This window comes from Mesocricetus auratus, unplaced genomic scaffold, assembly GCF_017639785.1.
Source record: "Mesocricetus auratus isolate SY011 unplaced genomic scaffold, BCM_Maur_2.0 Super-Scaffold_100008, whole genome shotgun sequence".
NCBI classification, from domain to species: Eukaryota; Metazoa; Chordata; class Mammalia; order Rodentia; family Cricetidae; genus Mesocricetus; species Mesocricetus auratus.
In genome coordinates, this window is record NW_024429192.1 from 71,133,409 (window position 1) to 71,147,857 (window position 14,449).

At 38.7% G+C, this 14,449-nt stretch overlaps 1 protein-coding gene across 1 annotated transcript; it reads left to right on the top strand.

Moving 5' to 3' along the window:
- Positions 1–1,429: 1,429 nt before the first annotated feature.
- On the top strand, positions 1,430–2,386 carry LOC101842173 (olfactory receptor 2L8-like). Its single transcript, XM_005077610.1, has one exon. The coding sequence runs from the start codon at positions 1,430–1,432 to the stop codon at positions 2,384–2,386; it is 957 nt and encodes a 318-aa protein (XP_005077667.1).
- The last annotated feature ends 12,063 nt before the right edge of the window (positions 2,387–14,449 follow it).

The following is a 14,449-nucleotide window of genomic DNA, read 5'->3' on the forward strand; positions in this document are numbered from 1 at the left end:
CCTAATCTCTACCCATAATTATTTTGCTTTAGGAATTCCTACGAATCCCTGTACATTCACATATATATCAGTCTTAACACGCCTTTTCTAATCTTCAGTATTTTATGTTTTATTTCTAGTTTTTCTTTATACTGCCCTGAAATTTACTTTAGAACTTCGGTTGACTGTATTTGGTCAGCCCTGGTCATTTTAGGTTGATAAATTCTTTACTAGCATCTGGCATTCCCTTAAAATAAGCAATATCTATGCTATGAACTGAATACCTCCCCATGTACCTCAGAAAATGCCAGTTTTTCTGATTAATAACTCCCGATCATTTCTATGCATTTCTTATTCTATGTGTGCATTTGTGTGTTTTATGTGCATATGTTTGTATATTGATAAGTGCTATATCTCCCTCTTCAGTTTGTAGGTTCCCAGGCTGATATTCTTTGGCTCAAGCACAGACAGACAAATCATGCATTTTCTGGGCTCAGTGTGCTAGGCCTTCTGCAGACTACATTCCTTGTGGAGGAGAATGGCCCATGCTCATGCTCATTCCAAAGGCTCACGATTCCTTTTCCCTACCAGAATTTAGCAGCCTGACTCTACTCCATTAATAATCCTAAAACAAACTTTTGTAGTCATCCCTCCACTTTGTAGTACATAATTTATAAATGTGTACCATTTATTTATTTTTCATTCCAGTTAGTTTTAAGATGCAAAAGTCATAAATGTGTGTGTGTTTAGATTACCACCTTATGTTCTATATAAGAGAGGAAAATATGAAGGAGTGAAGAAAAAGCAAAGAGCTCTGCGAGGTCCTGAGAAGGGGCAAGCACAGAACTTGTTCCTTTTGTGGAGCTAACTGATGTGTAGAGGGTGTTCCAAATGTGAATGAAGAAGAAGGAAAAATTACTTTATGTAGTTGACACTTATTTAAAGAGATAGCAGCATCTGATTTTAAAAGTTCTTTGTTATTATTAATGTGAAGGATGTGCATGAGAAAGAAATACAATTTTGAATGATATTATTAACTGTTGCATCTTTGTGTGTATCTTAGGGCCAGAGTAAGGCAAAAAAGAGTCATCCTGACTGGAAAGGAAATGTACTCAATTATGGGTCTGTATTTTAGACACATTGGTTTGAAAATGTCTCGTATTCATGACATCTGGTTTTCTTAGGAATGAAAATATATAGTTTCTAATTAGATCATTATGCAAATATATTCTTCTTAAATGTTCCCAGTGTTCAGTAACATATTTTGTTTAAGTCTGTTGATATACTCCAGATTTTTATATGAAACAGAAGATGAGCCAAATTACATTATTCTTTCCTTAGCAGTTATAAGGATTCAAAGTCTGGTAAAAATCATGAACTGAATTAATTTATTGTCTTTTATGTAATGTATTATTGAATATGCATCTAAGAAAATCTAAGTGAATACCCAATGGATAATTATAATCAAACATTTACAGGTTTCATTTTGTTGGGATTGTTTCCATCATCACAAACAGGTCTATTCCTCTTCATTCTCATTGTTCTCATCTTCCTGACAGCTTGGATTGGCAACCTGTCCATGATCCTCCTCATCCTACTGGATTCCCGTCTCCACACACCCATGTATTTCTTACTTAGTCAGCTTTCTCTCATTGACTTAAATTACATCTCTACCATTGTCCCTAAAATGGTGTCTGACTTCATGTTGGGTAATAAGTACATCTCCTTCATTGGGTGTGGGTTTCAGATCTTCCTATTCTTGACTTTTGGTGGTGCAGAAACCCTTTTGCTGGCTTCTATGGCCTATGACCGTTATGTGGCCATTTGCTTTCCTCTCCACTATGCTACACGCATGAATAAAAGAGTGTGTGTGTTGATGATAATAGGATCTTGGATGCTGGGCTCCATTAACTCTTGCGCTCACACTGGGAATGCACTCCACATTCCTTACTGTCGATCCAGGGCAATCAACCATTTCTTCTGTGATGTCCCTGCCATGTTAACCCTGGCCTGCATGGACACATGGGTGTATGAGTACACAGTATTTGTGAGCACAATCCTCTTTCTTGTGTTTCCATTCATTGGTATAGTGTGTTCTTATGGTCATGTATTCCTTGCTGTCTACCGCATGCACTCGGGGACAGCGAAGAAGAAGGCTTATTCTACCTGTGGCACTCATCTCACTGTGGTAACTTTCTACTATGCACCATTTGCTTACACTTATCTACGCCCAAGATCCCTTCGATCCCCAGCAGAGGACAAGATTCTGGCAGTCTTTTACACAGTCCTCACCCCAATGCTCAATCCCATCATCTACAGCCTGAGAAACAAAGAAGTGATGGAGGCACTGAGAAGGACAACTCACAGAATTTGCTTTTCAAAAAATCTAGACAAGTTGACTACCTGAGCCTGGGACTTAGGTGTAAGTACACCAGGCATTGGTGTTCTCCAGTTAAACCATAGAACTGAAATATTCCAAGAGATTAATGAAAATAAGGCATTAAGTAAAAAAATCTGTGAGTATAAGGACAAATGTTTATAGATTATTGCTAGGGTTTAGACTGCTAGTAAGTTAGTGGTTATAGGTTCTCCGGTAATAACCTTAATTTTACTGAGTAGCTAACTAGATTTCCAATAGCAAGCATTGTTTCCCACTTGCTAAGTGGGTCTTAAGTCAAATTGGAGAGCTATTGGTTACCACCAAGTAATGCATGCCACTCTTCTACCCTTCAGGGTTATAATGCTGTGTGAATCATTGATGCTGTTCATAGGCATCAGAGCTGGGTAGGACTCTTTGCTGCTTCCTACTTTTGGAAATGGTACCTTATGGTACCATTAAAGCTGGTCATCAGCTAGGGAACATTTAGGTTAGTTCTAGTTCAAGAGTGTCTGGAACCTGTTTCTGATGTGCATGGTATCTTTAGCAACAGGTACTTCACTTCCACCTTTATGAGGGTGGGTAACCAAGGGCAACATGAAGAAGCTGTTTGTTAGGAGTTCTTTGGGCAGCCCAGGCTGACAACTGAAATGTAGGTTTTTAATGTTTGATGTTAGGGTTTTGTTAGGTGGTCTTTGAACCTTGGAGTAAGTACACTCAGCCTAGATGAGAAATATCATTAAGAATATATATGTATATTCATACATGAGAATTACATGTATTATAGTTTTAGGTAAGTAGTTAATTGTATGATTCCTTGTGGCTTTTCAGATATCCTTATTGTTATTCTATTTGCTTACCTATTTCTGTATTTACTTCCCTCCCTCTCCCTAAAGACATGCCCTTTTCTATTTTCCATATATATGTGGTATGTATGTGGTTTAGCTAGTACCCAATGCTTTCAAGCATCTTCTGCAGGTTGTGGAATGTGACTTTTAGGAATTATGGTGTAACAATGAATTTTAATTTGAGTGATGAACAAAGGGGTCAAGACCATGCTGGGAAACCCCACAGAAATACCTGACCTCAGCAAGTGGGAAGTCATGGACCCTAGTCTGACAGCTGGGGAACCAACATAGAGCCAAACCGGGTACCCTGAATGTGGGTGTCAGTTAGAAGCACTGGGCAGTCTATTGGGCCTCAGGCAGTGGAACCAGAATGTATCCCTAGTGCACGAATGGACATTGGGAGTCCATTTCCCATGGAGGGATAATCTCCTATCCTAGATACACAGTGGAGGGCATAGGCCTTGCCAAAAATGACTTGACAGATTTTAATGATCTCTTATGGAAGGTCTCACCCTCCCTGGGGAGTAGATGGAGGATTGGATGGGGGGGTCATTGCGGGATATGGGAGGATGGGAAGGACAGGAAACTGGGATTGATATGTAAAATAGGATTGTTTCTAATTTACATAAAATTTATATATTTAAAAAACGAAAACAAATAGGCCAATAAAAAGACAAGTAAACAAGGATAAAACAAAATAAACAAGCAAACAAATAGAAATCAAGAAAGAGCATAGAAATACACACACACACACACACACCATAAACCCTAAAAAAATCATAAACCATAATATACAAGCAAAAAGTCATTAAGGTTAAAAGAAAAAGTACAGACAAAGCTATATGATACAAAAAACAAATCCTCCAAAAATACCCTTGAGTTCATTTTGTATTCCCATCTACTGTTGGGCATAGAGCCTGCCCTTATGTGTGGTTTGCACCCACAGTGAGGCTCCCTCCAAGAAACTATTTTTTCTTTTGTAAGTAGTTATCAATTGGAAATAGGTTCTTAATGGGAGATGTCATTCTGTAAATCTGTCTCTCATTGGCTGTTGAATAAAGCACTGTTGGCCAAGAGGCAAGCAAGATAGGTGGGGCTAGGAGTCTAGGAGGATTCTGGGAAATATAGTGAAGTATGCTGTCACCATGTGATTCCCAGGAAGAGGGGATGCAAGTCTGTGTTCTCAGAAATATAAGTCTTTATAAAAATATATATTGGTGATTATGGGTCAATAATTAAGTCAGAGCTAGCCAATGAGAAACAATAGCAAACAGCTTCATAATTGATATAGTGTCCTGTGTATTATTTGGGGTTTTAGACAGCTCAGCAGGTCCCAAGCAGCTGGCAAGAAGACTACACATTACATATGGTGTCAGAAGTAGGATCATGAATGTCCATGTAGAATGACAAAAAGCTTAAAAGGAATTTAGAAACAAAAGAGCAGAGAGAAGCATGGCTACTTGTTTGCAGAATTTTTCTCGGGTGAGCTCTGTTTTGCTAGAGACAAGCTGAGACATGCCAGGCCAGCACTGGCGGTAAACTTACACCTGGCATCTTGGAAAAACCACAGTTAAAACAGCCACAGTTTTGATTAGCAATGTTGTTTAGCAGGTAACAGACACATGACCAGATAAACATAAAGATTTACAGTGAAGTCAGATTCGGATGAAGAAAAACCTCTAAAGGTTTACAGTGTGTTTAAAAATATATGTATGCTTGAGAGAGAAAAAGAAACAGGATAGTGTTAAAAGAAATAGAGAAGCCAGTTGTGGTTTGCTTCAGAGGCAGAGGCAGGCAGATTTCCAGAGAAAACCTATCTCAGAGAAATAAATAAATAAATAAAAGTAAAAGAAATAGAGTAGTAATAATAAATAAAAAAGCCACGTAAAGATGGAAAATACACAGAGGGTCTGGATACTGTATGCTATTGTGTTTTTCAGTTGTTCAGTTGCAAAGGAAAGTACAACTGCTAAAGTACACTTGATTTTAAATGCTGTTGAATTAATCCAACTTATATCGTTTGAAAATGTTTTGACTTCTAAATTTAAATATAAGGACAGGTTACTTGGAAAAAGAGTTTTTGTTTATGTTTCGATAGAAAATGGAAAGCTGTGGATTCCTCCCAGGCTTCTGTGGTTTGAAGCAAGACCTCCTGAAGCAATGTCCCAGACAATCCAACATCTAAAAAAGCTGAGATGATAAAGCCTTAAGGACTACAAAAAACAAGGACTTGGCCAGGTTTTTGAGTTTTGTCATGATACCCATGGTATGGACAGCGTCCCCACCCAGCATTACAAGAATTCAGGGCCAAAGCGGGATGAGTGGAAATTGCTAATGGGAAAGAGGGCCTCTGTGACCTTGTGTAATTGCAAAGCAGTGAGCAGGACACAACATTGCCACTGCTGCCCTAAAACCACTTTGAAATGGAGAGTTATGCATCAATCAGAAGAGAGAGGCAAAGTAACATTTGATAATGTGTTTGGGGTGTGTCCTTCCCTTGCTTCACCCCTTCTCAGGATTCTCTTGGTAGTATGTAGCTTTTTTTTCTATGCAGAACATAGATTTGTTTTGAGTTATTGACTCACTTGAAGTAATTTGATTTTGTTTTGTTATTGGAAGTTTAAGTTAGGGTATCTTAGGTTTTTGGTGAATGTGGGTAAAGTTGATTTTCCTAACATGATCTCTCTTGTCTTAACTTATACGTCTTTAATGCCACTTGACAACATTTTATAGATTCATTAATAAACATGTGTGCAATATTTCCATGGTTCTTTGTATATTTTGTTGTTTTTTTGGCTAGTTTTTCCACAGTACAAAAATGAGCAAAATATAGTTGAGGTGTGTATGTGTTGACTTAGTGATCATGGCTATTAAATTGTTTATGGCTTTCATCAACTCTCTATAGACTCTAAGTTTTTTTTTTTAGATTTTTTTTAAATTTTATTTTCCAGTTTAAATTTAGATAAGAATCAAGGTTGCTTCACAAGTCAGTTCCAGGTCCCTCTCCCATTCCCTCCCTTCCTCCCGTGCCCTCCCCTCCCCCCCCGTTATCCTCTCATTTCTCCAGGGAGGGTGAGGCCCTCCATGGGGGTGTCCATAGTGTGTCATTTCATATAGGGCAGGGCCTAGACCCTTTCCCAAGAGTTCTGGGTGAGAGTACACCTCACATTGTTCTATTGGAGTCGAAAGTCCGTGTGTATACTTGGGATGGGTACTGATCTGCTGCCCAAGGCTCAATAGATTCCCTAGGCCTCTTCACTGACACCCAGATTCAGGGGGTCTTGATCAGTCCCATGCTGGCTTCCCAGGCTAATGCCTGGGATTCAAGAGTTAACCTTTGTCTGGTCAGCTGTTTCTGGGGGTTAAACCAGCCCAGTCTTAATCCCTTTGATCATCAGTCCTCCCTCTCTGTTACTGGCTTTCTTGAGTTCAGCTCAGTACTTAACCAAGGGAGTCTGCCTCTTCTTTGATCAGCCACTAAATAAAGTTTCTGTTTCCCAGACTCTCTGGCCATAGGATTGTAGGCTGGCACTCCGCAGATCTATGTCTAAAATCCATATATGAGAGAGTACATACCATGTTTCTCTTTTTGTGACTGGGTTACCTCACTCAGGATGGTTTCTTCTAGTGTCATCCATTTGCCTGCGAATCTCATGATTCCATTATTTTTTTCTGCTGAATAGTACTCCATTGTGTAGATGTACCACATTTTCTCTATCCACTCTTCAGGTGAGGGACATCTAGGTTGCTTCCACGTTCTGGCAATTACAAATAAAGCTGCTATGAACATAGTGGAACAGACATCTTTGTTGTATGAATGGGCATCTTTTGGATATATGCCTAAGAGTGGAGTTGCTGGGTCTTGTGGTAGGTTTATTCCCATTTTTCTGAGGAATCTCCATACTGATTTCCAAAGTGGCTGAACCAGTTGGCACTCCCACCAGCAATGGAGGAGTGTCCCCCTTTCACCACATCCTCTCCAGCATAAATTGTCATTGGTGTTTTTGATTTTAGCCATTCTGACAGGGGTGAGATGGTATCTGAGAGTTGTTTTGATTTGCATTTCCCGGATGGCTAAGGATGTTGAGCACTTTCTCAAGTGCCTCTCAGCCATTTTAGACTCCTCTATTGAAAACTCTCTATTTAGTTCTGCAGCCCACTTTTTAATAGGGTCCTTTGGTGTTTTGGAGACTTGCTTCTTGAGTTCTTTGTAAATTTTGGAGATCAACCCTCTGTCAGATGTGGGATTAGTGAATATTTTTTCCCATTCTGTGGGCTGCCTTTTTGTCTTGCTGACTGTGTCCTTTGCCTTACAGAAGCTTCTCAGTTTCAGTAGGTCCCATTTATTAATTGTTGATTTTACTGCCTGTGCTACTGGTGTTATGTTCAGGAAGCTGTCTCCTGTACCAATTCGTTCAAGGGTACCACCCACTTTCTCTTCTAAGAGGTTCAGTGTGGCTGGATTTATGTTGAGGTCTTTGATCCATTTGGACTTAAGTTTTGTGCATGGCGATAGACATGGATCGATCTGCATTCTTCTACATGCCAGTCTCCAATTATGCCAGCACCATTTGTTGAAGATGCTTTCTTTATTCCATTGTATATTTTTAGCTTCTTTGTCAAAGATCAGATGTTCGTACGTGTGTGGGTTAATACCTGGGTTTTCAATTCGATTCCATTGGTCTACCTGTCTATTTTTGTGCCAATACCAAGCTGTTTTCAGGACTATAGCTCTATAATAGAGCTTGAGGTCAGGGATGGTGATGCCTCCGGACGTTGCCTTGTTGAACAGGGTTGTTTTGGCTATCCTGGGTCTTTTGTTTTTCCATACAAAATTGATTATTGTTCTTTCAAGGTCTGTGAAGAACTGTGCTGGGATTTAGGGTTTTTCTTGACAATGAGAAATGTCTGCTCCTGGCAACACCAGTTACATCTGAGAGGAAGATGGGCATCAAAGAAACTCATTATGGAGTTTGCTTTCAACATGGCAAGATTAGCCATTTGGGCAAGAAATGCTCTTGCCTAGACTGACTGTTGATGTATAATCTGGACATGCAGGACCCACAGAAAGGTGATTACTGAACTTGGACGATCCTAAAGGGTTCTTGCTTCATAGAAGAGTCTGCTGGACTTTCTGCAGGACAAAGAAAAAATGACTGACAGACTCCCAATGCAGATGGACAGTTTGAAATTTCCTGCTTTTCTGAGAAGTCTGCCAGATACATTGGGGCCTATTGGCTGAAGATGGATGCCTCAACATTACAGAGGAACTTTGTGAGACTGTCCAGGTAGTGAGTTGTCCCTGTCAATTCTAGTGTTTATATATTATCCTTCTGTGGTCTTTGATAGAGTTGAAGACAGATAGTTATAATTATAGTTTTCCTTAGTTATAAAAGATAAGCTACATGTAAGACTTTAGACTCACAAAGATAGGATAGATGATATTTCCTTTGAATCTTGCTAAATGTTAATGAACTAAATATTGTAACTATAGTTCTTACTTGATAGCTGTTCTGTTATATATAATTTGACTATATTAAAGTTAAAACCTTTCTTTTTATTTAGACAGAAAAGAGGAGATGATGGGAGATGTCATTCTGTAAATCTGTCTCTCCTATTGGTTGTTGAATAAAGTACTGTTGGCCAATAGGCAAGCAAGATAGGTGGAACTAGGAGTCTAGGAGGATTCTGGGAAATGTAGTGAAGTGTGCTGTTGCCATGTGATTCCTGGGAAGAGGGGATGCAAGTCTGCATTCTTGGAAAGATAGGTCCTTATAAAAATATATATTGGTGATTATGGGTCAATAATTAAGTCAGAGCTAGCCAATGAAAAACAATAGCAAATGGTCAACAGTTTCATAATTGATATCGTGTCCTGTGTGTTATTTGGGGGTTCAGACAGCTTGCCAGGGCCCAAGTGACTAGTGAGAAGGCTACTCGTTACAGGTTCTTGGTGGAAGATGGAGTCATGTCTAATTCCCTATCTCAGTGCTAGGATCCTATCTGATTTGTACTGTGCAGGCCCTATGCAGAATGCCACAGTCTCTGTGAGTTCATATGTACACCAATCCTGTTATATTTAGAAGACAGTTTCTTGGTGTCATCCATCCCCTCTGACTTTTACACCTCCTCTTCCCCAAAGTTCTCTGAGCCTTGAGGATAAGTGGGTTTGATGAACACATTCCATTAAAGATGGAAAGTTCCAATATATCTCGTTCTCTGTACATTGTTCAGTTGTTGGCCTCTGTATTGGCTACCATATACTGGAGGATGAAACTTCTTCGATGCCTAAGTGAGACACTGATCTATGGATATGGCAGAAAGTCATATGAGGAGTCATTCAATTGCTATGTTCTTTAGCAGAACAATAGCATATTGTTTTCCCCTAGGCCTATCTAGTTTTAGGTTCTTGGCTGCCTGATCAGTGCCAGGCATGGGTTTCATCTCACAGAATGGGCCCTAAATACAATCAAAGAGTGGTTGGTTATTCCTACAATATTTGTGCGACTCTTACAACAGCATATCATGTAGGCATTTACCACTGTAGATCAAAAGGTTTGTAGCTGGGTTGGCACTTACTGTTTTCTGCTGATAGGATTCAGAGTAGCTTTCAGTACTATAAACAGTAGTCAGTAAGGGTTAGTGCTCTAGTTACTTACTAGCTCCGGTTCTCCATAGTCAATAAGATATATGGGTGTTTTCTTCAGCAATAGGGATTTGCTGTCAACTGATGGACAGCAACCAGCAGCTTTGGCAATAACCTGAATTGTTTGGAGGTTTTCCATAAGGTCTGTTTGACCAGAAACTCACCCAGTTAGATGTAATCCATTCATGGTCATGGAGATTTCATTTGGAGAAAAAAATGCCTAGTTAAGGCTTTTTCTCTCCTGTTATTTGGTGACTCCATTTTGATTTCATATATGCATATATTTTAGGAAATTTCTACTGCATTAGGTTTCCATATGACCCTTCAAATGCCCCTTAGTGTTATGTATTCCTGCCCATACTCCCTTACTTAGCCCTCCCTTTTCCTCTCCCTCTATATTCATCCTTCAATTTCAGTTTCTCCCCTGTTTCTCTCTATCTTATGTTTCTCCTTTCTTGGGAGATCCTTCCCTCCTCCCTTGTTCCTCACTCTATACTTAACCTCCATAGTCATTCAGATAGTAACGTCCTTATTGAAGGCTTAAGATATAACATCTACAGTAAGAGAACACAAATTTTTAAAGCAGTTTCTATCTCATGTTGTGGTTATCACCACACATATTTAAGCTCGTGTGTTTTTATCTTTTTCTATACTCACATTTGAAACTAAGCGCATTTCTAATACTATCCTTTTGTCCACTGTAACTTCAGTTTAAACTGTACTTATTTCCTGTTCTCAAGAAGGACATTAGCATCTAGAAATACATGGAAATGATCAAATTTGGTATGGAGAGATGGCTCAGAAGTTGAACACTGGCTGCTGTTCCAGAGGACCTGGGTTCTACTTTCAGCTCCACATGATGGGCCATAAGTTTCTATGACTGCAGTCCTATGGTGTCTGATATCCTCCTCTGGTACCTGAGGGCAATGCATGACTGTGACACATAAAATACAGACAAAACACATAAAAATAAATAATACTCATAAAATTAAAATAAAGTTTAAATGATGAAATGTATCAGATTATCTTTTTACAAGTTTATGAACTTAGCATCAAAATGTAAAATGATTTTGTTCCCTTAGATTTGTAAGTTTGCAAAATATGTTCTGTTAATTTAAATGTAATTTTTAGTTTATTTTGTTATAAGTCTTTTTACTGCTGCTTGACTAGTTGTAGCATGATTATTTGTTTATGACTCTCTTTTCTCTGGCAGCTTAAAATATCAAAATTTAACTCTAACCCATTTAAATTTAACTTACTATCTTAGATAGGATTTCTATTACTGTGTTGAAACAGTATAACCAAAAGCAACTTGGAAGGAAAGGATTTACTTGGCTTATACTTCTACATTGCTGCTCATTATCAAAACAAGGAACTCAAATTAGTCAGGGTGCTACAGGCAGGAGCTTATGCGGAGGCCATGGATGGATGCTGCTTACTGGCTTGCTTCTTATTGCTTGTTTAGCTCTCTCTCTCTCTCTCTCTCTCTCTCTCTCTCTCTCTCTCTCTCACACACACACAAACACACACACACTCTCTCTCCTCTCTCTCTCTCTCACATACACACACACATACACACACTCTCTCTCTCTCTCTCTCTCTCTCTCTCTCTCTCTCTCTTTCTCTTTTTTTTGAGGAGAGAGTCCCTCTGTGTCCCTTAGTCAATTGTGATTCTAATACTTATTTTCTTGATAGAAGATGAAACTGAATGGTGCACCACATTTACCACTGGATCCCCATGTTCAGGCGGGCTAATTTGATCTTGTGCAGGTTCCCTAGCTGTCAGTCTGGAGTCAATGAGCTCCTACTTTCTCAGGTCAGCTGTTTCTGTGGGTTTCTCTGTCATGATCTTGACTCCTTTGCTCATGTTATGACTTCTCCTTCTCTACAGCTGGACTCCAGGTAAATGCATGAAACTGGTGCAGATCATATTGAATGAGATAAAACACACTCAGAAGACAAATATAGCATGTTGTCTCTCATCTGAGATCTTTAGGTCCAAGTCTTCAGATATGAATACCCAACATGAAGTAGCTGCATAAACCAGAAGATAAAAAACACAGTTGTAGGAGTAAAAGTTACCTGAAAGGGGAATTGAGAAAAATGAAGGAATCTAATCAAGGAGAAAGGGTGAGATAAATATAGAAGTAGGCACTGTGAAATGACAGTAAGATCTTTAAGAAAGTAATGAGGGATCATACTATTAGTTATCTACCTGAAAGTACCTATAATACACATAAGTCAGTGTATAAATATACATACATTGTTTAGATGCAAATTTCTCATCTGAACTGACAATGCTCCCTCCAAGAACTAAAGATCATCTACCAAAAACTCCAACGCCAGTCACAAAATCCCTGTTTTCTGTTGTTAGCTAGGATTCTTCAAGAGAGTTTCAAACCATTATGAACTATTGCTGTTGTCCTTTGCCTTGTAGAGGTTTCTATTGCTTAAAACTCTGTTCACTTTAGAGAAAGGGTCCATGGAGCCCAACAGGGTCTGACCTGAAAACCTGTTTTGTAAGTACTAGTTTTCATGTTTCCAGAAGGCATTCAAGCAAGCTTCCAAGGGAGGCAAGCCATCAAATAATCCTACATATCTCTGATGCCTATGAACCACAACGATGACCCCATAGTGCATGATAAGCCTAAAGATGCCATAGTGGCATGCATACTTTTGCAGAGACCAACAGCTAGCTAATTGTACTAAAACTCACTAAAAACAAGTGGTAAATAATGACTAGTACTGGAAAACTAGTTAACTATCAAGGACTGGAGAAGTCATGGATATAGGAAAAGAACCTGTACACATCAATTTACTAAACATGCATAATCCCTAACTAAGCTCAAAATATTTTTCATTATACCCACCAATTGGTAGAGCTCCCACCCTTCATCAAGGAAACTTCTCTTTGCAATAGACAATTACAGAAAACCCTACCCAGCAGTATTTTGAGTTGTGTAGCACAGTCCCAGTGATATACCTGCAACAGAATTATCGTACCTTAGACTCAGAAATCATTGCTTAAGAATGAATGTGAAAGCCAGAGAATCAGGGAGTTTGCTACTTGATTTTGTCTCACAAGAATGCCAGAATCTATTCCTATAAAGTCTCAACAGCATGACTATCTAAACATAACTGAATAGGGACACCAATAGACATGCTAATGTGGATGGGGAAAAGCTCAAGATGCCTCAAACCTAGAGAAAGAATACGAGAAACTAGGAAGGCTAAGAACAGAAAGAAAGTCTTAGCAAAGAAAAAGCACATCAAACGATCAGTTAGTTATGAGAACATGTGCATTAAGGTAAAAATATGCAGCCCTAACAGGCTGTATTAAGAACACTCACATAGGCACACACACACATGCATGTGCATGCACACACATGCAGGCTCATCAGCAAAAATTAATGAAAAATAGCCCAAGAGATTGGAGGGCAGCAAAGGAGGAGGCATGTGGGAGAGTTGGGAGGGAGGAAAGGGAACGGAAAAAAGAAAAACCTTCTAGCAGCAAATGGAAGCTACTACAGAAACATACGAATGGTCAGAATGAATAGATGAGGTGACCCTGTGGTTCCCAACTGTAGTTACAACATCTACAACACAACTCCTACAAAAAGGGCTCAGAAACATTGTGAAAATGTGGGCATTAAGAACCAGAAGACCAGGAGAATTGCTGTAAAATAGCATCTTGAAGGTGTAGGAGGAATAATCAATTCATAAAATCTCAAAAAATATGATTCTTAAAGATAAATTCTATAATTGATTGGCATAGCACTATGAAGTATTATGACATTTCACAAAGTCCCATCCTGACATGAAGAACTAGTGAGAAGCAATGGCTATTAAGAGAGGGAGCATCAGTTTTCATCAATGACAAACTGAGCATAAGTTATCCAGTCACAATTTGTCATTCTGAAACACATGTACATATGAAAACACAAGGTTGATATTTATAATATTAGAAGAAGAGGCCATGAATACTTGATGGAGCTGGCAAGAAGGGTGAAATGGCTTCTATATGTAAACTATAGTCCAACAGATCATTGAACAAATAAAAGGAACAAATGATAATTCTCCAGATAATCAGTTTGATACTATCATTTTTATTGATTTAATCCCCACCAATATTCAGTACATCACAGATACATTCTAAAATATCAAATCTATATGACAAACCTGTTTTAAGTGAGATATAGTTGCATTTACTTATAAGGTGTTACATAATATCTCATACATATATACATTGTACAATGTTGGAATTAGGGTAGTCAATTTATCACCTGAAGTTTTTGCTTTTATAGGATGAATACCTTCAACATTTTCTCTTCTGAGATGTGAGATATTATGTTTAACTATATTTACCTCATTATGGCATAGCACACCAGGACCTATCCTAGTAAACAAGAACATAACTGGAATAAGGGGTATATAACTCTTAAACACTTTGACTTTGTTCTCTTTAAATTTAGGCTCATAAGAGGTATAGACAGATTCCATATTTGTCTTTTATAAGGACTGTATTATTTTGCACTTTGACCAACTGAGTATAATAGTTCTCCATTCTTCCTAATAAAACAGCATTTGGTAACCATTGCC